We start from the raw sequence: 22,440 nt of genomic DNA on the forward strand, positions 1-22,440 counted from the left end.
AATATACACACACAAAACAAAGGTTTGCTAAACGTTGCCATACTCTTTAATTAAAATTATAGTGTAGCCTTCTTATCTCTTCAAAATTTCTAAATAGGCAAAATATGAAAATTAAGTAACAAAAAACCTTGAGTTTCGAAATTCAATTGATAAAACCATTGTGGTTATTTGGCAATTAATATAACATGTCTTCTAGAAAACAAAACATTTATATTACTTAAAGTACATAGATCACTAGCAAACATTTTACATATTTTATATGTAAGTAAGCCGTCTGTCCGAAGAGAATTCCTATTGGCAACTCAACTTCTTACTTACCACTGAACTACAAAAATGACGAACTTCCATTTGTAATCCCAGCTTTTAAATAGGGGATGAGATTTCAAAAATCCTTTCTTAATATTTATCCTCTGCTCATCTGCGTTATACATATTACATATTATGCACTTTAATATGCTTCTAGACCTTCTAGCTCCGACTATGCGTTGTATGTAAGTAAGTCTGTTTTAAATTTTACTAAGTAGATGTATTAATATTTTATAAAGAAAAAATATAGGTATGTATTAATATGAGCTTATGTAATTATTATACGAACCAGATTGAAATCTATTTTTATATGTTGATGTTATAGTTAACATGTGTGCCTTAAATAACAGTGACATTATATCAAAGTGAATATAATTTATATAAATAAATAAGATAACTTCAACATCAAAAGTTATTAATCACCAAGTTTTCGTTTAATGAAATGGTCATTAATCACTTGTCGTTGAATGTTGACTCGTCAAAGTTGTCAATGGCAATTGGCAGTTGCTAAGCCATAGACATAATAGTTTTTATATTTGAATTAAACTTCACTGAATGTCGTGTTTTTGAATGTGGTAGTAACTTAATAAATAATATTTTTAGGTATCTAATGAAAAACTAAATCAAGTTCGTTTCAGCTTTAAAATGTCTGATTTACCTTATCAAGTTGAATATGCTAAGTCTGGTCGAGCGTCATGTAAAGCGTGTAAAAACAAAATTGATCAAGGAGTTTTGCGAATAGCAATAATGGTGCAGGTAAATGCTTCCAAGATAATATAGGTATATAGTGTGAGCCTTTACTTACATATCGCTACGTATGCCAATCCACTTTTTAGAATTCCTTTTAATAAATCGTATAAGGTATTTGACATTTACGTAAATTAATAATATAAACTTGTTTGAACATGTCAAAAAGTATACAGTAACAGCCTGTAAATGTCCCACTGCTGGGCTAAGGCCTCCTCTCCCTTTTTTGAGGAGAAGGTTTGGAGCTTATTCCACCACGCTGCTCCAGTGCGGGTTGGTAGAATACACATGTGGCAGAATTTCGATGAAATTAGACACATGCAGGTTTCCTCACGATGTTTTCCTTCACCGAAAAGCACGAGATGAATTATAAACAGAAATTAAGCACATGTAAATTCAGAGGTGCTCGCCCGGGTTTGAACCCACGTTCATCGGTTAAGATTCACGCGTTCTTACCACTGGGCCATCTCGACTTGATATATTAATTAAGATATATTAATCTATACTTTTTGACTTTGACCAAGTCAAAAAGTATAGATTAATATAAAATATTAATTAAAATAGTAACTAAAATCTTATTAAGCAAACTCAAAATAGCAAAACTTTTTTTCCACAATATATATTTTTTAAGATATAGACTATTAATGTTTTATATAATGTTTTGTTGATATATGAAATTTGAAGTGCTTAAAAGAGTTTCTTATTTTGTAAGTTGGTACAGTCTACAATCTGAACTTGTATTTACTTTAAAAAATATTATTTTGTCTAATTATACTTGGTGGTACTTTGTGTGAGCCTGTCTATCATCAAGCAGCAATACTTAGTACTGTTGTGTTCCAGTTTAAAGGATAAGTGAGAAATTGTTACCGCAGATACAGGGGACATAACATCTTGCTTCCCAAGGTTGGTGGCACATTGGTAATGTAAGGAATGATTAATATTTCTTACAGAATAAAGTGATAATCATACTTCATCATGTGGCTAATTAACCAGTATGCCTATTTATTATTTATATTTAAAAAAAATAACCTTATTTTTATATTATTTTATAGTCAGCTTTTCATGATGGCAAGCAACCAAATTGGCACCATGAGGAATGTTTCTTTAAAAAGAAATGTCCTGGAAGTATTGCTGAAATTGCAAATTTTAACAAACTTAAAAATGATGATCAAGTCAGAATTAAGAGTATGTTGGGTATGTACAAATAAACATGTTTAAATAGACTATGACTTATTATATTAGATATACTAACTCATTTAGTTGACTTTTCATAAACTTTTATTGTATTCACTAGAATCACCAGCTATTATCCTCTGACACAGATATCTGATTTGGTTGAATTATTAAGCCTCTTCTCACATTTTTAACATTCCTCTGCTTAAGCTATAAGGTCGCCTGTGCATCTGATGAAACTATGTGAATACAGACAGTATATTTAAGTTTTGAAGTTCAATAAAGAGTATACATTTTTATTGATTATTTTTTTTTATATAATTTGAAGTCCATTACATGGATGTCATTAATTATATAAAATATTTGTTCTTTAGGTAATCCATCAGGCATTGTGATGCCCGCTGAAAAAAAAAAAGGAAAGTCTAATAAAAGGGATAACAGTGAAAAGGCAGCTTTGGCAAATTATTCAATAGAATATTCAAAGTCAAGTAGAGCAACATGTAAGCATTGTGATATTAAAATTTGTAAGGTAAGTACATAATTAATACAGAATTCCCAAATTATGACATACTAGTGGCCCGCCCCGACTTTGTCCGGGTTGAACAATTTTGTATTTATAGTAGATAATTTATAGGAAAATTTCTGATACTTGGGGTTAAATTATTTCTATTTTCGTAGGGATCTCTAATCTATTATAAATTTAATGTTATTCGCTGATAATGAAGCTTTCTGTAAGTGAAAGAATTTGTTACATTGTTTAGTTTATCCATTACAAACGAACATACAAAATAACAAATCTTATCTTGTTATAATATTTTATGATATTTTACTATTTTCATATTTGTAAAATGTATAGGTACTCTATTTAAACAACAAAAAATATAAACAAAATAACATAATGTTATGAAATTAAATTTTAGGGAGAAATAAGAGTATCAAAAATGGCATATGATCCAAAGTATGGAGATCATCCCACATGGCACCATCTTAATTGTTTTGCTGAGAAAAAAAACGAATTTTTATTCCTAGCTGGTGGTGAGGATCTTCCAGGTTTTAAAAGTCTCAATAAGGAAGATCAAAAAACAGTTAAGGATACAATTAAGTATGTAACATATTTATTTATAATTATTTATATATATTATATATATTTTTCACTAAATAATGTGTGAATTCAAATATTTAAGGGCATCCAGTGCTGACGAAGTGCCAGTGAAAAAGTTAAAATTAGAACCAAAAGATGAAGCAGATGTAAAAAAAGAAAAGGATTTACAAAAGAAAATTGAAAAACAAAATAAATCATTTCATAAATATCGTAGTGCACTTGTTGACCTCTCAAAAAATGATCTGCAAGATTTACTTGAAGTTAATTCACAAGAAGTGTTGAAAGGTCGTGATGAGGTAATTTGACAATATCAATTCTATACAAAGTAAACTTAGAACTATATTGCATTGATTAAGATTCATAAGATAAATTAATGGTTTTTATGTCAATATCTAAAAAAAAATGTCAAGATACTATTCTCGTCTCTTGCTGAAAATATCGTGTTTGATTTCTAGTGTTTGGACCATTTGGCTGATGTTATGACATTTGGAGTTCCCGAGCCATGTCCTGACTGTAAAGGACAACTTGTGTTGGACACATTTTATTATAAGTGTACAGGTAATACAGTTTCATATTTATTTTCATATTCCTTATTTCTAGTTTTTGTATTATTTTATTTTTTTTTACTTACATACTTGTAGGAAATATAAGTGAATGGTCGAAATGTAGATATACAACTAAGACTCCTAAGAGAAAGACAATGATAGTTCCTAAAGCATTTCAAGATAATCTAGTATTCAAAAAATTTAAGTCAAAGTGTAGTGATCGAATATTTGAAAGTGAGCCACCTCCAAGTATTGTTGTCGTAAAGAAAGAGGAACCAGTGAGGTGAGTCTTTATCAAATAATTTGTAAATTAATGCTACGATAATTCTATACTGAGTATAACCTTACTGGTGGTAGGGCTTTGTGCAAGCCCGTCTGGGTAGGTACCACCCACTCATCAGATATTCTACCGCAAAACAGCAATACTTGATATTGTTGTGTTCCGGTTTGAAGGGTGAGTGAGCCAGTGTAATTACAGGCACAAGGGACATAAAATCTTAGTTCCCAAGGTTGGTGGCGCATTGGCTATAAGCGATGGTTGACATTTCTTACAATGCCAATGTCTAAGGGCGTTTGGTGACCACTTACCATCAGGTGGCCCATATGCTCGTCCACCTTCCTATTCTATAAAAAAAAAAAAAAATAACAGTTAATTTATAATTTTTTGTTTTTCTGCATTCTGATAGCATATTGTTTTTTGTGTTTACATACATATATTGAAGTAGTAATAATACTGTAATAAAAAACCGTTTTTCTAAAATTATATTTCAATTATGTCAGTTCTCAGACAGACAAACCAATTCCACCTTTGAAGAACCTTCAATTTTTCATCTATGGTAAATTAAAAACACCCAAAGAGGATGTGAAGCATCGCATTTTGAAGTTGGGCGGTTTGGTGGTGAATAAGCTAACGGATACACTAGCAGCTGTCATCTCCACCAAGAACGATCTAGAAAGAATGAATAGCAAAATGGAAGAAATACAAGATAAAGATATTGAGGTCAAATTTAAAAAAAAATTATTATTAAGTAAAATCATTTAAATTTTACAATTTACCCTTTGCATACTTTCAATTAATTACAAACTAAAATTATTTATAAGGTATCTTTGGAACATGTCAGCAATAATGTTTTAACATATATTTTTATCAGGTTGTCGAAGAATCATTTTTGGATTTGATTGATCCTACTAATGGAAGTGTTACAAAGTCACTAGAACTTATACGAGAAAATAATATTGCAGATTGGGGATCTGATGTAAGTCGAACTCGTGGTGTTTGATTGTTTGATGATTAGATTTTACTTAATCATAATAACTGATAAAATTTCAACAGCCGACAAAACGAGTGCCTCAAGACGTCATCGATGGGAAGTCTATACAGAAGTCTGGGAGCATGTACGCAAAATCCAAATCTACCATTACGAAATTGAAAATTAAAGGTGAATTATTTACAATCCGAGTGATAATGTGTGTATTAAAATTGATAAAGAAAAGTGATGATATCTAATGTTCTGTGTGTGTGTGCGCGTCAGGCGGTACGGCCGTGGACCCCGACTCGGGTCTGGCGGAGGTGGCGCACGTGTACCAGGCGCCCGACGGCTCCAAGTACACCGCCGTGCTGTCCAAGACCGACGTGGTGGCCGGCAAGAACTCCTACTACAAGCTTCAAGTGCTCAGAGCTGACGGGAAGAACAAGTGAGGCTGATTTTATTATTTATAAATATATCACAACCTGTTTTATTAGTAAGCGACTTGTCCATACATCATTTATTAATATGTATCGTTGCAATTGTTCCACCTGTGGAATAATCATAAGCAAATGCTTTATTGTTATATATGTATTATTACTTCTGCTTCCCATTATTTCTGACAGATGACCACATTGACAAATTCCTCTTATTTTCTCATTATATTATTCATTACATACATACTATATCCAATATGTCTAAGCTGTGAATTTCTGAACTCGCAAAAGGAAAAGATGTTAGATAATATAATACTTCATTGTACTGGGTGATCTCTGAAAATGAATGTAACAATTGAACACATACAAATATAGTTCAGCTCTAATAAATAATGCAATAGCTACTTATTAATCTATTTATTTCTTTACAAAGGCTGTTATAAAGTTATACATTAAAATAATAAATTTTCAGGTTTTGGTTATTTCGATCTTGGGGCAGAATCGGCACTCCGATTGGAGGCAATAAGGTAGAAGAGTGTAAGACACTTCACGAAGCAATTGACAAATTTGAAAATCTTTATATGGAACGAACACAAAACCCCTGGGAGGAGCGGCAAAACTTCGTCAAGGTGAGGCTGGGATGAAGTACATATATGTAAAATGCTGCCAATGGTGGATGGATCGTGTAAAAGTTGATCGATACGACAAAAAATAAATAAGAGCAAATGATATTGTTGTTGCTTTACATGATAGTAGCGCAGATAAAGTACCCCCTCTTCCTTTCAGATGCCGGAGGCGTACTACCCCATAGACATGGACTACAGTGACGAGCCGGAGTCGTTGCAGGTCGACAAGAAGTGCTCGCTAGAAATGTCCGTGCAGAATCTCATGCAGAGGATCTTCAATATCGACAACATGAAGAAGACGCTCCTCGAGTTCGAGGTGAAATATACATATATTGCTATTACTGGTGGTAGGGCTTTGTGCAATCTCGTCTGGGTAGCTACCACCCATTCATCAGATATTCTACCGCAAAACAGCAGTACTTGGTATTGTTGTGTTCTGGTTTGAAGGGTGAGTAAGCCAGTATAATTACAGGCACAAGGGACATAAAAGTCTTATATTCATTAAATCTTAGTTCCCAAGGTTGGTGGCGCATTGGCTATGTAAGCGATGGTTGACATTTCTTACAATGCCAATGTCTAAGGGCGTTTGGTGACCACTTACCATCAGGTGGCCCATATGCTCGTCCGCCTTCCTATTCTATAAAAAAAAAAAAAACAAGGTACATAAAATATTAGTTCCCAAGGTTGGTGGCGCATTGGCTATGTAAGCGATGGTTGACATTTGTTACTATGCCAATGTCTAAGGGTGTTTGTTGACCACTTACCATCAGGTGGCCCATATGCTCGTCTGCTCTTCCTATTCTATAAAAAAAAAATATATACATACATTATTATTATTACATACTCAGATATCTTCCTAAAAAATAACCATTCCTCTGACATAGATTATAATATTGCATTTTTTGAGTAAATGTCAAGAATGAATGTCTATCATCAATCAATCTATTTCTTTAAAAAAATTAATTGTCTGTGATTCTTTGTAATTGTTTGTTTACTTTGCTATACATATTTTAGGTCAAATATAATGTTAATCATTTATTTAATGAACCTTGATGACTCTTACCATCTGTTTTGTATACCAACAATTGAAATAATTTAATGTATAAATTATTGTTTTAGCTTGATACCGAAAAAATGCCCCTCGGAAAATTGTCCAAGAAACAAATTAAATCCGGATATAATGTTCTGTCTGAGTTACTTAAATACATTGAGAAGGGTTCTACGAGTGAAAACAAAATCATCGATGCTACTAACAGGTTTTAACTGATATTACTTTGTATTTTTATAAGGTATTCATAGACAAAGGCCACAGCCGAGCAATATATTAAAAAAAAAATTGTTAAGTGCATATTTTATAATAAAAATAAACACTTTTTTAAACTTACTGATATTTTAAACTGTTTAACATTTATAGGTTCTACACTCTAGTACCGCACAGTTTTGGAACAGATAATCCGCCGCTACTGAATACTGTCGAAATTATAAAAAATAAAACTGAAATGTTAGACAACCTACTTGAGATTGAAATCGCTTACAGTTTACTCAAAACAGGTAATTTGTTTTGAATCATTATTTTAACACTAAGTGCAAAAGGTCGTATGTAAAGATTACAAAAAATAATCGTATGCAATCGTATGAATGGCAGAAGATGATATGAACGTTAAAGTAATTAATTTATTAACTAATTATTTGAAATGTTACATTCCAGAAACTGAAAATGATAATATTAGTCCTATTGAGGCTCATTATCGAAAATTAAAAGCAGAAATCACTCCGCTTGATAAAAAGAGCGAAGAATTTGAGATAATTCTGGAATATGTGCGTAACACGCACGCTGCTACACACTCTAATTATTCACTAAAAGTACAAGAGGTGGGTGCTTTATACATTTATCTAAATTTATAAATTTCATAACTTTTGACGTTTCCGCTCAACCCGTTGTTGTCATTAGATTACCTCCTAGACATTATTGTTATGCGCGTCCATCGCGCCGGTGGCGGAAACGAACCTTGAACCAACCTTCCTTATCGGAAAAAAAACTAAATGCTTTCCTATGGAGGTTTGTGTTTGGTAGATGCCAAGTATTAATAGTCAGCCAAAATGAAATAAAAAGGACAAACAAATATTAATAAAACATTTTAATATTGTTTTTTTTTTAATTGTTGGCAACTCTTTATTATTGTTCAACTTGAATATTGTATCTTTCTGGCTACAGGTATTCAAAGTTGTTCGTGAAGGCGAAGAGAAACGTTTCAAACCATTCAAAAAACTTCATAATAGAAGACTTCTGTGGCACGGTTCACGTGTTACCAATTTCGCTGGAATTCTTTCTCAAGGTCAGCTTAAACAATCCTTAAATATGACAATTACTTTAGTTTTGATTTGCAATAGAAGTATTTCACTCATATTGATTCATTTTGTAGGTCTTCGAATTGCCCCACCGGAGGCACCAGTGACCGGTTACATGTTCGGGAAAGGCATTTACTTCGCCGACATGGTCTCCAAATCTGCCAACTACTGTTGCACGGACAAGAAAAACAATGTCGGGCTGCTGCTGTTGAGTGATGTGGCTCTCGGGAATATGTAAGTTTCACAAAAAACATGCATATCGTTATACATAGTGTAACTCAATTGGTTCGTAAACCAATTGAGTTACACTATGTATAGTGATTGATGTATAATATAATATGTATAATGATTGATGCGCCCTACGGGGCGCATTTTAGTAAAGTTAATTTAAAAATATAAATTATACACCTAAACCTTTATGAATTACTCCGTCCATTGGTGAAGACCGTATGAAAATCCGTTCGATAGCTTTTGAGCTTATCGCCTCCAGACAGACATGTATGACAGACATGACCAGACAGACAGACGCAGCGAAAGGACATTGTTTTATCATATGTAATGATAAATAATAAAACAACATTGTCTTTTTGTGTTGCAAAAGTAAATACATTTTTAACAAGTAGTGATGTAGTCCTCTGTGTATCTTACGCCAATGACAGCAAAATAACATCTATTATTGGTCTATGAAATGGTTTCTACTTTTTGCATCAAGGGCGCTAGTTGCTCGTCTGCCTATCTAAAATAAAGTTATTTAGAGAAAATTAAACAGTTGCTCAGTAAACTAAAGGAAACAAATAAAACATTATTGAACATATAAACAGGAAGGAGTGCCGGCGCGCCGAGAACGTGACGAAGCTGCCGAGCGGCGTGCACTCGGTGTGGGGCGTGGGCCGCACGCAGCCCGACCCCGCGCGCGCGCGCCGCCTCGCCGACGTGCTCGTGCCGCTCGGCGCGCCGCTCGCCGAGCCGCACGACACCTCGCTGCTCTATAACGAGTATCCTTTTGTCTGAAACACCTTCCGCCGCATGCGGATTCATTTTTCGGCGGTAGTATAGCTGCCGAGGGGATGGTATGCTCTCAGACAGGCTATCGAAGTTGCTACCTGATCGTGAGAGCCATCTGTTGTTAGAATAGCGTTGCGTCGTTTGTAGTGAGGACAATGAGGCCAGTTAAATCACTTAGCGTACAAAATAAATAAACTACAAAACTTTGCAGTAACTCACTAGTGGCCATGAATCAGCAGTAGCTAATAAACAAACCTCAAAATATCCATATAATATGTTTGTAGTCCAAAGAAATAGTTACTAATATGATTTAAAATGACTTATTTATCTATTTCATTATTTTTATATTTTATCTGTAAGTATTTTGAACTAAAATACACAATACATTTCTTTAACATAATCCCTCAGGTTCATCGTGTACGATGTTGCGCAAGTTAATGTCAAGTACTTGGTGCAAATGGAGTTCAACTACACACATTAAATTCTTACATTAATGCTGGCATTTACTGTTTTGTTACCGTTTAATTTTAACGTGTATTACGTTCACATAAAATGAAGTAGATATTGATTTTGCTGCTTATATCAAATCTTGGATTATATACGTCTAGATTCCTAGTTCGACATGTCAATGCCGTTTCAGATCCGGTAAAATTATAATATACGCGGGAAACCGCTATATGCTTAGCGTGTCAGATATCCGCAATAAAAACTATAATGACGTGCAAAAAAATCTTGTTACGTGAAAGTTATATTTAAATCAGTGACTATTTCTTATGCTTTAGTCACATAATATAATTCGAATAAATATAATTATACCTATTATATTTATGTTCCGTTATGTGAAATTAAACCACACTGTATGGTATAGTATAGTGCCGCAAAAATGACATATTTTCATAGCGGCGCGGTATCAACTATCAAAAGAGGTGGACGTGAGCGAAGGAAGCATTTTTCTATGTTTGTGTATTTTAATCTGTTAATTTTTACTATTATCACGTTATCGTTATATTGATAAAAAATATGCATAATTGCATATTATAATGATAATCATCCGAATTCGATATCTGATTATATTGTTAAAATACTAAAATTTGATTTTTCAAAATTGTCTTTTATTTCAATTTACCTTACCACAACGTAGTTTTTTTTATAATTTTGTTAGATGTATACACTTATTACTTCAAAAATCTTTTTATTTGTTATATTAAAATATTAAATTTTAGTGCATTTTAGAGACATAGCCGAGATGGCCCTGTGGTAAGAACGCGTGAATCTTAACCGATGATCGTGGGCTCAAACCCGGGCAAGCACCACTGAATTTTCATGTGCTTAATTTGTGATTATAATTCATCTCGTGCTTTACGGTGAAGGAAAACATCGTGAGGAAACCTGCATGTGTCTAATTTCACTGAAATTCTGCCACATGTGAATTCTACCAACCCGCATTGGAGCAGCGTGGTGGAATAAGCTCCAAACCTTCTTCTCAAAAAGAGGAGAGGAGGCCTTTATCCCAGCAGTGGGACATTCACAGGCTGTTACGGAGAGACATAATTGCTGCCGATGTTCTTTTTCCTCACTAGTCTTTTCCTGACGTTCCTTAATAAATTAATTACTAATTCCCACTATTGACGACGATTAGCTTAACCAACACCGACCAACCAACCATCAGCGATATTAAAATCAGTTTAAAAAAACGACTATAGAATATCGGATATATATAATCTAACTTGGACTTAATGATGCTTAGTAACAATTTTAGAGATATTGTTCCCATGTGAAATTGAACTAATCACTTTTTTCTAAAACAGTATTCGTTTGGGTACTCGAGTGTCGTTCCATATTGTACATTTAAAATATGTATATCAAACCAAAAAAAAAACATGCAGACATATTAAAAATAACCGTAATCCAAAAGATACATTAAGGGCATTGAAAATTACACGTATGTGAAGGTATATTGCTTAAGAAAAAATTATACAATTTTTTTTTCAAAAAGTGTACAAATTTAGCTGAATTTTACTGCAAAACTATATTTATTTTTATGAATAATCTTTATCGTAAAATATGGAACACAGTACAAAACTAATATGGTTGCGATCAAGGTAGGAATGAAACTGTGTCTACCGTCTACTGCGCCAGTCTGTGCCTGCAAGGAGTATAGAAATAATAAAATATTTCATTCAAAAATTACTTGGTTCCATAAGTTTTATATTAGATTTCTTATCCTTTTGACCGTCAACCGATTTATAAACAAACATAATTATTAAATAAAGATCGATTTCGATTCTGTCATTTATAGCTTTAATGTACTCTCACTCTGCCAGGTTTCAGATGTCAAGTAGACAGTGTCAAAAAATAAATCACAACATTGAACATTGATATTTGGTTGTCATTTAGAGAGTACAGTGCTTGTATCATATTATTCTTGAGTTTCGCGCAGTTCGGCAGTAGAGAAAAATAAGAAGTGGCGAAGTGTAATCAACAATGTATTTAATAAAACCATAAGTCATATCATATATTTTTAATAGATATACTAAATTAGTAAGTGTCTTCTATATGTGTTCTCATTTCTCAAATTGTGTGTGCAAACGTAAATACGAAAATGGATGTAGATATCATTAAGTGGAGCAACAAAGAAGTTATGGAATTATTACATAAAGAGAAGATATCATCATTTATAAAAGATATTTGTAAATCTCAAGATATAGACGGTCAGTGTTTACTTTCATTCGTCGATCGTGATTTCTATGACTATCCTTTTGAGCAACTGAAACTGGGTGAAAGGAAAAGATTTATATTATTAGTAAAAAAATTACAAAGAAATAATCGAAAAGCGATGTGCGAACTTGGTTTATGCGAAGATCAAACCGTAAATAATCCTGCAACAAATATAAATTTTGTTGGCACTAATTTGTCACATTTAAGCTATAACCTGCACAATCAACTACAGAATGAGTTATATGCAGCAAACACTGAATGCATATCTACTTACACTCCAGATGTAAAAGCTTCCAAATTGAAACCTGAAGTATGGAAAACTGCTATTGCTCTAGGTAATATTGATGTTCACTGCAATAATTGTAACAATCTTTATGTCACCAAGTACAAACATTTTGAATCCTTAAGTACTCAACACTGAATATTATTAATATAAAATATATTTAGATTCTTACATTTTGTGTCAATTAATCATCTAATTTGATACAAGTTTTTTGTTTTTCTTAATTTTTGTAATTATTTTATACTAATATAGTTTCTTTCAAGAAAAGTTTATCCAGCTAGTATTATGTATGTGGCCATGCCTGTTGTCATTTTATGGTGATGTAAGCATAATTGTTTATATATAGCTACATGTATTGATAGGCTCATTTTAAATTATTTTTTACCAGGCTATGTGTTCTTGGTGACGTGGGTGACAGCCGTTGTAATGGTGATTGTACATGATAAGGTTCCAGATATGAAAAAATACCCACCACTGCCTGACCTCTTCTTAGATAATGTACCTCACATACCATGGGCCTTTGACATGTGTGAAATTACTGGATCATTTCTCTTGGCAATCTGGCTTGTAGTGCTGTTCTTCCACAAACACAGGTAAAAAGTTAAATTATATAAAACTCACATGAATCATATAATTATATACTTATTAAAGTAAAATATTAAATATCAATGTTATAAGACAAATAAAACATAAGATATATTAATAAAAATATAGTAGATTCAATTAATTTATGATGCAAGAATTTTGGATAGAAAGAAATTTGAGAAGATTCGAGTAAACAAAAAAAAACCTATTGACAAGTACAAAACATTTGTTTGGCTTTAAATGAAATATTCATAATATATATACTCAATTTGGTTATATTTGTATTTTTAGATTAGAATTGGTACCATAGGGCTAGGTGAGTCTTTGTTCATTTTGCATTGTTTGTCCTATAGAAACAATACAACAGAGTTGCTTAAATTTCTTTTGTGTTTAATATAGGACATATATGTATAAACAGACAACTGACCTTTGTATGATCAGTGAATCATCATTTTGTAACAAAAGCATTAGCTGTGACATATCATATGTTACTTTTTATTATTATAATAAGAATGACATATCCCTTACTTTCTCTGACATACATATTACTGAGCACTTAAATAATACTCGTGGATTTTATGATTAGATATTCTTGGGAAAAATATGCAATATTTTTCTCGCTTGTTTACCATTCCTATATTTCCCAATTGTCTTATAGTTTTTTATTTTGCATTAATTGTAAATCATCTTTTTATTAAAGTAGTATTATTTATGACCAATCGTCAACTATTTGAAATACTAATAGATTTTTGTGGTATTGTATGTGTCAGAATTTTATGCAGGACCTCTGAACAGGCTTTAAGCAATGTAGGCAATAACTTTAATTTTTTTTAATATTACTTGATCTCAAAATTTATTTAGGTTTATAATACTACGGAGATTCTTCGCGTTAGCCGGCACAGTGTTTCTATTGCGGTGTTTTACGATGTTAATAACGTCGCTGTCTGTGCCGGGGTCTCACTTGAAGTGTGAGCCGCGATTCTACCCGCCAGCGGATGACCTGACTGTGTGGGGTCGACGCCTGCGCCAGGCATATGACATATGGAGTGGCGCCGGTATGTCCGTCCGTGGGGTCCGGACCTGCGGCGATTACATGTTCTCGGGGCACACTGTCGCTCTGACACTGCTTAACTTCTTCATCACCGAATGTAAGTTAATCATGTAATAGTATATACTTATATTTTATATTTTATTGATTATTGGAAATTTTTAGTCGTTTTGTGTAGTTGTCTTTTAAAATGTCTGAGATACGTACTAATAGAAAATAAAAATGTTGGCTTTATAGAACATGTAAAGTACTAGTAATAGTACTAGCATTTTTAAGACATTCAGACTTCGTATTAGGTATTTTGGCACGATACTGTTATGGATAAAAGGACTATCGGGATAATGAGAACTTTTTGTGCTTCTCTTTGGGTCCTTATTTCTATGGCAAAATATTTTTACTTAGTTTTTGGAATATTGTAGTTTGCATGTTACATGAAACAAAAATATCTATGGCAAGTAGTAACAGTTACTCATTATCAATATTAAAACAAAGTTAAAATAGTACCCATTTTTAAAGTTTTGAATTTGTAAAGTGGGGTTTAATATTTTGTGAAAAGTTTAAAAAATCTCGACGCGTTTTCTCCGTAGAATTAGTTATCAGACGTTACTACGTGAATAACGCGTATACGTTAACATATATGTACATATATGAGATGAAGCTATAAAGCGCCGGCCGTGGCCCTTAATTAGAATTGAGCGAGATTGCATTTCAGCGCCCTTTGGTCGACGCTTTCACTTCAATTATTGCCTTTTTGTTAATGTTATATATATAATAATAACCACATTTATAAAAGTCAAGCAACGACTCTGCACCCCTGGAAATAGTTTTTGACATTTTCGCGCCCCTTACTTGGCGCCTAGAGCGACCGCTCCTCTCACTCTACTCTAGGGCCAAAGCTGAAGCTGAACTAAATGCCGAGACTGATATAAATATTGTTATAAATGTTTAATTTTAAACATTTGTTTTTCAAAGAAAAAAAATATTGATAATTTATTGATTGAAACCGTACAAAAACACGTGAAACGGCTAGTTTAATGTAAAATTTAATCTTAAAATGTTCACATATGACAGCAATAGAAAAAATACAATAGTTTTTTTTTTAGTCTTTATCTATTAGTCTGAGTTGCCTACTATAAATTGTTATCACGCGAACTAAAGCACGCAACATTTCTAACGCCACAACGCCAGAGCAAACCCATTACAAATAAGTGGGTAATTTAGATTCTTCGTTTTTGTAATTTATAACAATAATAATAATCAAAATTTAAAGCATGAACGTAATAAATATTAGGAAATTAAATATTTAATCAATTACTCGATGATAAATATTTCGAAAGATAATATTTGAATATTTACCAACAATGAGTTAAAACTGTTATGAAATGTGCAGTCACCTTGACGAGTTTCATTTAAGTAATTTTTTTTAATTTATTTTATAATTCTTGTAATATTGTTAAGATAAATTACACCTCTTTTTTATTCTATGTATCTTACATAATATACGTTGTTATCAAATTGACTATTACGTTAAAACATTACGTTTTATTCGCAATTCTGTTGAAGGTTAGTGATTGTTACGGTTCATTACATATCGCATTGTATCATTTTTGTAGCCAATGAAAACATCACTGTGTTTTGTTCATGATTAGGTACCAAGTACATATTCCCTTTTAATTCATTCTTTGTTTCATAAGCTGTTTCAAAATTGAGTTGGTGGACTATACCGTACCTTACTTTTGAGTAAGACTAACGGTCTATTGCTTAACGTAATTTAAATAAAAACTCATATTATTATGTATATTAAAAAAATGTCTGTGTTTATAGAGAAAAATGTTTAATTTTCAATATCAATCACAAAATGAAAGTAATAAAACAAGAATACTAATGGTGGGCATAAATTGTTGACGTAACAAAAACAATAATATTTTTATTGTTATGTAATATACTTCATGAGATATACATAACATTGCAATACAGTCCGCTTATATTACATTGATTATAGATAAAGACAGAAAATAATACATATACCTAGTTAACAATGCAAATATTTCTGCCTAATGATTAAAATTGTATGCACTCTGTAGGTGTGGCTGAAAAATGACGTATGGCACGCGTTAGTTATGATGTATTAACATGCGGAAAAACCTGCGGACGAAGATATCTTTTGGCACGGGTTATCTGTGATCGTTTTAAATATTACTAAATTGTATAGTTTCCATTGTAATGGCCGCATATGCAAAGGTCTTTAATTAAAACTCCAGGTCGGGCCAATAAAAAAATATTAGATTTTTCTGTCCTGAAATTCTCAATAGCTGCTTGCAGTCTATAAATTAGCAGAATTTACACTCAAGTACCTCGGAAAGCACGTAAAACCTTTGTTAACCCTGCACTTGAACTTTTTTCGGGCGGTAGGTGCTATCGAATTATGAGAGTGAAGGAATAGAGAATGTAACTGTGCGTGGTCCACATATGTCCTGCGCTGGTGGCTGGTCTCTTTTGAGAATGGCATTTGTGGCCGAAATAGGTTAGGAGGACATCATATCTACACTCGTAATAAATAATAAACAATTAAGTAAATATTCGACGAAATGACATTTGTCGTAATCAAAGCCAAGCAAAATATTAAATATTTGTCAGCTCTGGCGAGCTTCGTATGCATGTAAATAGAATCTATCCTATCTCGTTATAAGTTATGTAGATCCATACGTGCGGGATTTGTGATGTTGTTTACAATGCTTAAGATCTATTGAAACGTTGCCATCGATATCGCTTCTTGGCCTATCGGTTTTACAAACCTACGCAGTTTGTTGCGTTGTTTATTAATAATAATACATTAATCATTGCGTCATTATCGTTCCCATCCGTGTAAATATTATATCTAAAATAATATACTATTTAAATGACTATGAACCAGTTTTTTTTTATTTAAAACACGGTGACTTTTCGATTAAACTGGTTTTTTTTTTTATTTAATTGGCAAATAACAGTCGCTCTTCACATGTTTCAGGGACTCATAAGCATTTGAATTTCTATTCCATTAATTCTGTTCGTTTTTTCCATTACTTTTTGTCTAAAATTAAATAATGCAATATGGTTAACGTTACACCATAAAATTTCCTCGGTTATCCATTATATATATTGCGTAGAAGAGCAAACATTCTTTATCATAGGGTAGCGTTGTTTCTCTTATCATACCAAAATAAAACGATAACAAAATCTATTCTGAAAAACAAAGATATATGAATCATTTTAAAAGGCGTGACCTATTTATGTAATTACTGACTTTCCAGGTCGTAATTGATGAGCATGTTAATAATATTCACTTCACATTTTTAAATACCACGAGATAATGTTAGTAATCTTGGGTCACGCTCATGCACTTTCTCTCATTATTTTTTGTGCCAAAAATGTTGTTAGATAATATTTTATTTATAAAATTCTATAATTATGTGTGTAATGTCTCAATTCTACTAGCATCTTTATCTGCACTCTCTTAAAATCATTTTCATCATATAGATTTGATTTATTCGTAACTTCCACAAGTCTGAACAATGATTTGTCTGTATGAGTAATAGAATTCATGAAACATGTCATCGCTCGTTCTCCAGAACTTGGAATATGGAATGGGAAAAATGTAATGACATTACAAGTTTCAACAGGAAAATAAATGATGACTATACTTTTAAACGGACTCTAATCTTGTAATCACATCACATTTCAAAATTACTTGCCGGTAGGGCTTTGTGCAAGAGCGTTGGCTCATCAGATATTCTACCGCCAAACAACAATATTTAGTATTTTTGTGTTTTTTTTTTAAATGTATAGGCTAGCGCTTGACTGTTACCACACCTGATGATAAGTGAGATACAGTCTAAGATGGAACGCGCTTGCCTAGAAGATGCTTGTTGATTGATTGTTGAATTGAATTTTATATTTTTGAATTGAAAAATTAAAAAAAAAATGAATCATGTTCTGGATTAAAGGTTGAGTGAGTCACTGTAATTACAGGCACAAGGGACTTAACATCGTAGTTTCCAAGGTTGGTGGCGCATTTTCCCGTTCGATACCTATTTCTTAAACAAAAGAAACATTAAGTTACAAATGGTATATTATCGTTACTAAAATAAAGTTGGAGACGTAAATATACATTTATGTCAAGCAAAACTCTTCAAGCTATGCCTGCAACGTGTGCAGTAAACATCCGATTATTTCTCATTGCCATAGCAACGCCCGTTTTAAAATAATTATCTATCAACTTGTCAAAGCATTACGCCAAAATCAATGCAGGCTTATCGTACTTAGTAAGGTTAATTACTAAGTACGATACTTACGATAATTTTCTCAGGAAATTTAATATTAAAAACTGTAGTGACTTACATCTTTTCTGTGGATATCAAATTCTTTACGGATCTATTTATTTTAAATACTTTAACTGTAAATTATAATTATCTATTGGCATTAGGCACTTGGTAAACGTAATTAAGCGAATGTTTAATTAAACAATGCTGTGTCTTCTTCAAACGAATGTCAAATCAATATTGACAGAATGAGAGAAATCAGAGTTTAATTAAACAGTTGCTAAGTAACGTTTATAAGTAAGCCAGTATGTGTTTGTAATACAGAATAGTTTTATAAAAAACGTTGTTACTTTTATAACAGTAGTGATAGATATTAAATAACTAAAATTGTAAGTAATTTTTTAAAAGCATTTTGCTGTAAATTATATTATTTGCTAAAGGTTATGGCCTCATTGAGAGGAAAAGCGTCTTGTCCGGCCGTGGATCATACGAGATGGTCTTTTATTTATATGTCAAATAGATATTTTCCTGCTCACTTCACAACATTTGTAATTATTTGATTTTTTCTGACGTTATTATTTTGTCGTGTCAAATACTCCTAGCAATTCCAACAAATTGTCAATACGTAACGCACGCATTACGATGTTTAATTTCTTATTTATTATCTTATAAACCAGTAACTAAATTGAAAAGTTCAGAGAACAATTTTTATCTCCGAAAAATGTTTCTTAATACCCTTAAATATAATTTTTCTCCATTAAAATATAATTTTGTAGAATTAAGTAGGTAAGTTTCAAATTTAATTATGATATCGTTATATTCTTGATATTTGTTTTGATTGTTGGTAAATAAAAATGGTTATAATGATTCAGTTGTTTGTAATATTTGGCCATTTTAAAGAGTAAATCCCCCCAAACAGACCGACAGACAAATAAAAATGATTGTTTTCTCGTTATGGCAGTTATTTTGAAATCAAAGACAGACACAAACATATATTCATTTGTATAGATTGCGCGTATATTCCTAACAGGTGATGACATAATTTGTTTCAGATACTTCCCGCAGCCTGTACTTGCTGCACATCCTCACATGGGTGATGAACATGTTCGGTATATTCTTCATCCTGGCGGCTCACGAGCACTACTCCATCGATGTATTTATCGCCTTTTACATCACCTCGCGTCTCTTCCTCTACTACCACACACTCTCGAACAACCAAGCTTTGATGCAGAGTGATTCTTCAAGGTGATTATAAAGCTAATAACATATAATTTAAATATTATAGAAATACTATAAAGCTGGTGAGTGTATGGCTGAACGTGCTACTCTCAGTCATTTTGCTTTTGAAACGCTGATAAAAGCGAGGGGACTAATCTACTAACAAATTGCCAATTTCTCACAATCGAATCCAAACGTAATCATTGCCGCTTAACCGTTTTCCTGTTCTACTAACTCGTGATTGTATTTATCGTAACCGATTGATTTGAAAAAAAATAGTAATATTTTGATTTGATTTTGTATAATCTGAATTTTTGCTTATTATCAATTTTAACCGATAAATAGAATCTCTAGAAAAAACTTTACTAAGCTGTATATGACTTGCTCTAAGCCTAACCTAATATTTGCTCCCAATTAATGAAAGTCATATACTGTAGTACACTTATATATAATATACAATGATTCCAACAAATTAACAGATAACGTTATCACCTCGAAGATACGGAAATGGCATTAAAAATATATTCGATATTAATATATAATAAAAAAAACGTTAAAAAGGTACAAGAAGAATATGTTTTTTTTTCTCGTTGTTAAATTATATTGCTTGAAAGTTAAAACGATTACTGTCTTTTTATTTAAAGCTGTAATATTTTAATGGTTGATGCTTTTTTTTCATTATAATGAAAATGGTAGTTTTTAATGAATACATTTATTTATTGTAGTTTTAATAAACCGAGCATAAGCACCGAAAACAATTTTTTTTTAGGTTTCGCTTTAAAGCTTTTGTAACATTCATATGGAATTGTATAATTTTGGATTATTATACAAAGCATTCCAATTGGATGTTAGCTGTTGATAACTTAATAGTTCTTGTTAATTCGCCTTGGTGACTTTTATTCTTTTTATTCTATTCGTGTAAACTGCGGACATGTATTGACTTCTAAAGACGGCGAGGCGTTTGTCGATGAAAGGGTAGTTGTGGCTAGGGTTACATTTATGGACAAAGTATTAATATCAATAATCAATAATATGAACATATTTTGATTTAAGATAACTTAACGGAAATTTAATAACATTAATATATAGCCTCGTTACCGGTTCCTTACAATTCCGATTATCAAACCAATTAAAATAATAAAATTAATTTAGCTCTGAAAATTGCAAATGTCGGTGGGACCTTTTATATATCCTATCTTTTTATTCTAAAATTTACTTTAGTTGCCGTATCGTAGGAATAGTTACAGAATAAAGATTTTTTGAAAAGAATACCTCTTCTTTTTTTAGTTAGCGCAGTTATCTCGACTGCAACGTTTTATTTTTACTAATTCGTAATATAAATTCATAATAAATATTTTTATCTAACAGATAACTATGTTATTTATCAAGTAATCGAATGTGACATTTCCCTAAATATAATTTTAACCTCGAGCAAAGTTTGTTTGTTAATATATTTTCTTTGACATTTGTTTTTCGTTCTGCAGAACAAGAATATGGTTCCCACTGTTATCGTTCTTCGAATCCGAAGTCGACGGCATCGTCCCGAACGAGTACGAGGGACCCATGGAGATAGTAAATAATTTAAAACAGTGGGTGATACAGTTCGTTATCGACGTTAAGAGATCTTCAATGGCGAAAATAGCCGGAACTAAAATACAGGAGGGCGCCGCGATGGGGGAGTACTCGGTCGTCAGACTCGTGGACGGCATCAAGCGGAACCTGAGTCTAATCGAGGAGTACAAGAGCTCCCGACAGCGACTTGTCACTCTCGACAAGACCGTGCAAGCCGGCTTGCTGGACGAGTTGCCGGACTCGGACCTGCGACACAGAAACATAGCGGAACTGACTAGCGACACACTCTTCAGGGAATTTAGCAATCCACCGTCACCGATCATGAAAAAGAATATATGAGCTATCGCCTCCGGCTGTGTCGGCTGTTCGTACCGTCTCGTAGGTATCCGCGAGTGCCGTAAAAACCTGAGCGTTTTACATTTCCATTTTAGATTTTATATCATGTTATTCCATATTTATACTAAGTTAAATATGTAGAAAATTACAAAAGTTTATTTGCTCAAGATAATCGTGAAAATATAACGATAGGCTTTAATTATCTTCTGACGACTTTTATTTTATCCCGATACCTGAGACGTGTTTTATATTCCTGTATATTATGTGATGGTCGTGCCGATATATGTTTCAATTCGTCACATGTCATGTTCACACTGTATCTGTTTTGTTCTCTACAAGTTCGCTGTTTATTATGATATTCGTTAGACGTAATCAAGTGGTTGACAAATTTGTTATATATTATATTTTATTCATAATATGTCGGTTTATTACCAAAAAAAAAAAACATAAAAAGTAGGTTATCTTACAAAATTTTATTACCGGAGAGAAAAGAGGGTATGTCACATCTAGCTAATAATAAAATAAAAAATGTTCAGATCGAAAACTTATGTCTAATAACTTGCGATGCGGTCTTTCAACACATGTTATTTAAATTTCGTTTTATCCGTAGTACGGTTTTATCGTTCAAGAAATCAGTAAAGTTTTGTCATTTTCATTTATACTATAAATTTGTTGATATTACGTGACGTATGGCCATACGAATCTAAACCGAATTTAAACCCGTAAGTTCTGTTCCGAATGACATGTTCTATCCGCCGGCAATATTGGTTTTTCATCACGCGTATGATTGTTATTAATTTTTAAAATTTAGTTAAATAGTTTTACATCATACTACCTTCAAATGA

At 32.4% G+C, this 22,440-nt stretch overlaps 2 protein-coding genes across 4 annotated transcripts; both read left to right on the forward strand.

The window, feature by feature from the left end:
- The first annotated feature begins 430 nt into the window (after window positions 1-430).
- On the forward strand, window positions 431-10,610 carry LOC126768429 (poly [ADP-ribose] polymerase). Of its 3 annotated transcripts, none has more exons than XM_050486467.1 (21): window positions 431-491; window positions 945-1,062; window positions 2,106-2,247; window positions 2,601-2,755; window positions 3,147-3,328; window positions 3,411-3,624; window positions 3,784-3,886; window positions 3,970-4,156; window positions 4,654-4,873; window positions 5,025-5,129; window positions 5,207-5,312; window positions 5,406-5,568; window positions 6,030-6,186; window positions 6,344-6,499; window positions 7,303-7,439; window positions 7,598-7,734; window positions 7,892-8,055; window positions 8,399-8,519; window positions 8,607-8,766; window positions 9,354-9,527; window positions 9,946-10,610. In XM_050486467.1, exons 1-21 carry the CDS (start codon window positions 442-444, stop codon window positions 10,016-10,018), a joined length of 3,024 nt encoding a protein of 1,007 aa, XP_050342424.1. In that variant the 5' UTR covers window positions 431-441; the 3' UTR covers window positions 10,019-10,610. The 3 variants fall into 3 exon arrangements, with proteins under 3 accessions (XP_050342424.1, XP_050342426.1, XP_050342427.1); XM_050486469.1 differs by lacking the exon at window positions 431-491 and adding an exon at window positions 832-881; XM_050486470.1 differs by lacking the exon at window positions 431-491 and having other exon boundaries at window positions 844-1,062.
- A 1,300-nt stretch (window positions 10,611-11,910) lies between these two features.
- LOC126768434 (sphingomyelin synthase-related protein 1-like) lies at window positions 11,911-21,802 on the forward strand. Its single transcript, XM_050486482.1, has 5 exons — window positions 11,911-12,590; window positions 12,927-13,131; window positions 13,985-14,271; window positions 19,522-19,714; window positions 21,172-21,802. Exons 1-5 carry the CDS (start codon window positions 12,140-12,142, stop codon window positions 21,596-21,598), a joined length of 1,563 nt encoding a protein of 520 aa, XP_050342439.1. The 5' UTR covers window positions 11,911-12,139; the 3' UTR covers window positions 21,599-21,802.
- The last annotated feature ends 638 nt before the right edge of the window (window positions 21,803-22,440 follow it).

The sequence above is a fragment of the Nymphalis io genome, chromosome 5 (assembly GCF_905147045.1).
Source record: "Nymphalis io chromosome 5, ilAglIoxx1.1, whole genome shotgun sequence".
Taxonomy (NCBI): domain Eukaryota; kingdom Metazoa; phylum Arthropoda; class Insecta; order Lepidoptera; family Nymphalidae; genus Nymphalis; species Nymphalis io.

Coding starts and splice junctions, on each gene's coding strand:
- LOC126768429 (XM_050486467.1), top strand. CDS start 442: ATGCACTTTAATATGCTTCTAGACCTTCTAGCTCCGACTATGCGTTGT. Junction 4,157..4,653: donor AAGAAAGAGGAACCAGTGAG/GTGAGTCTTTAT, acceptor CAATTATGTCAG/TTCTCAGACAGACAAACCAA. Junction 6,500..7,302: donor AGACGCTCCTCGAGTTCGAG/GTGAAATATACA, acceptor TTATTGTTTTAG/CTTGATACCGAAAAAATGCC.
- LOC126768434 (XM_050486482.1), top strand. CDS start 12,140: ATGGATGTAGATATCATTAAGTGGAGCAACAAAGAAGTTATGGAATTA. Junction 12,591..12,926: donor GAAAACTGCTATTGCTCTAG/GTAATATTGATG, acceptor ATTTTTTACCAG/GCTATGTGTTCTTGGTGACG. Junction 19,715..21,171: donor ATGCAGAGTGATTCTTCAAG/GTGATTATAAAG, acceptor TTCGTTCTGCAG/AACAAGAATATGGTTCCCAC.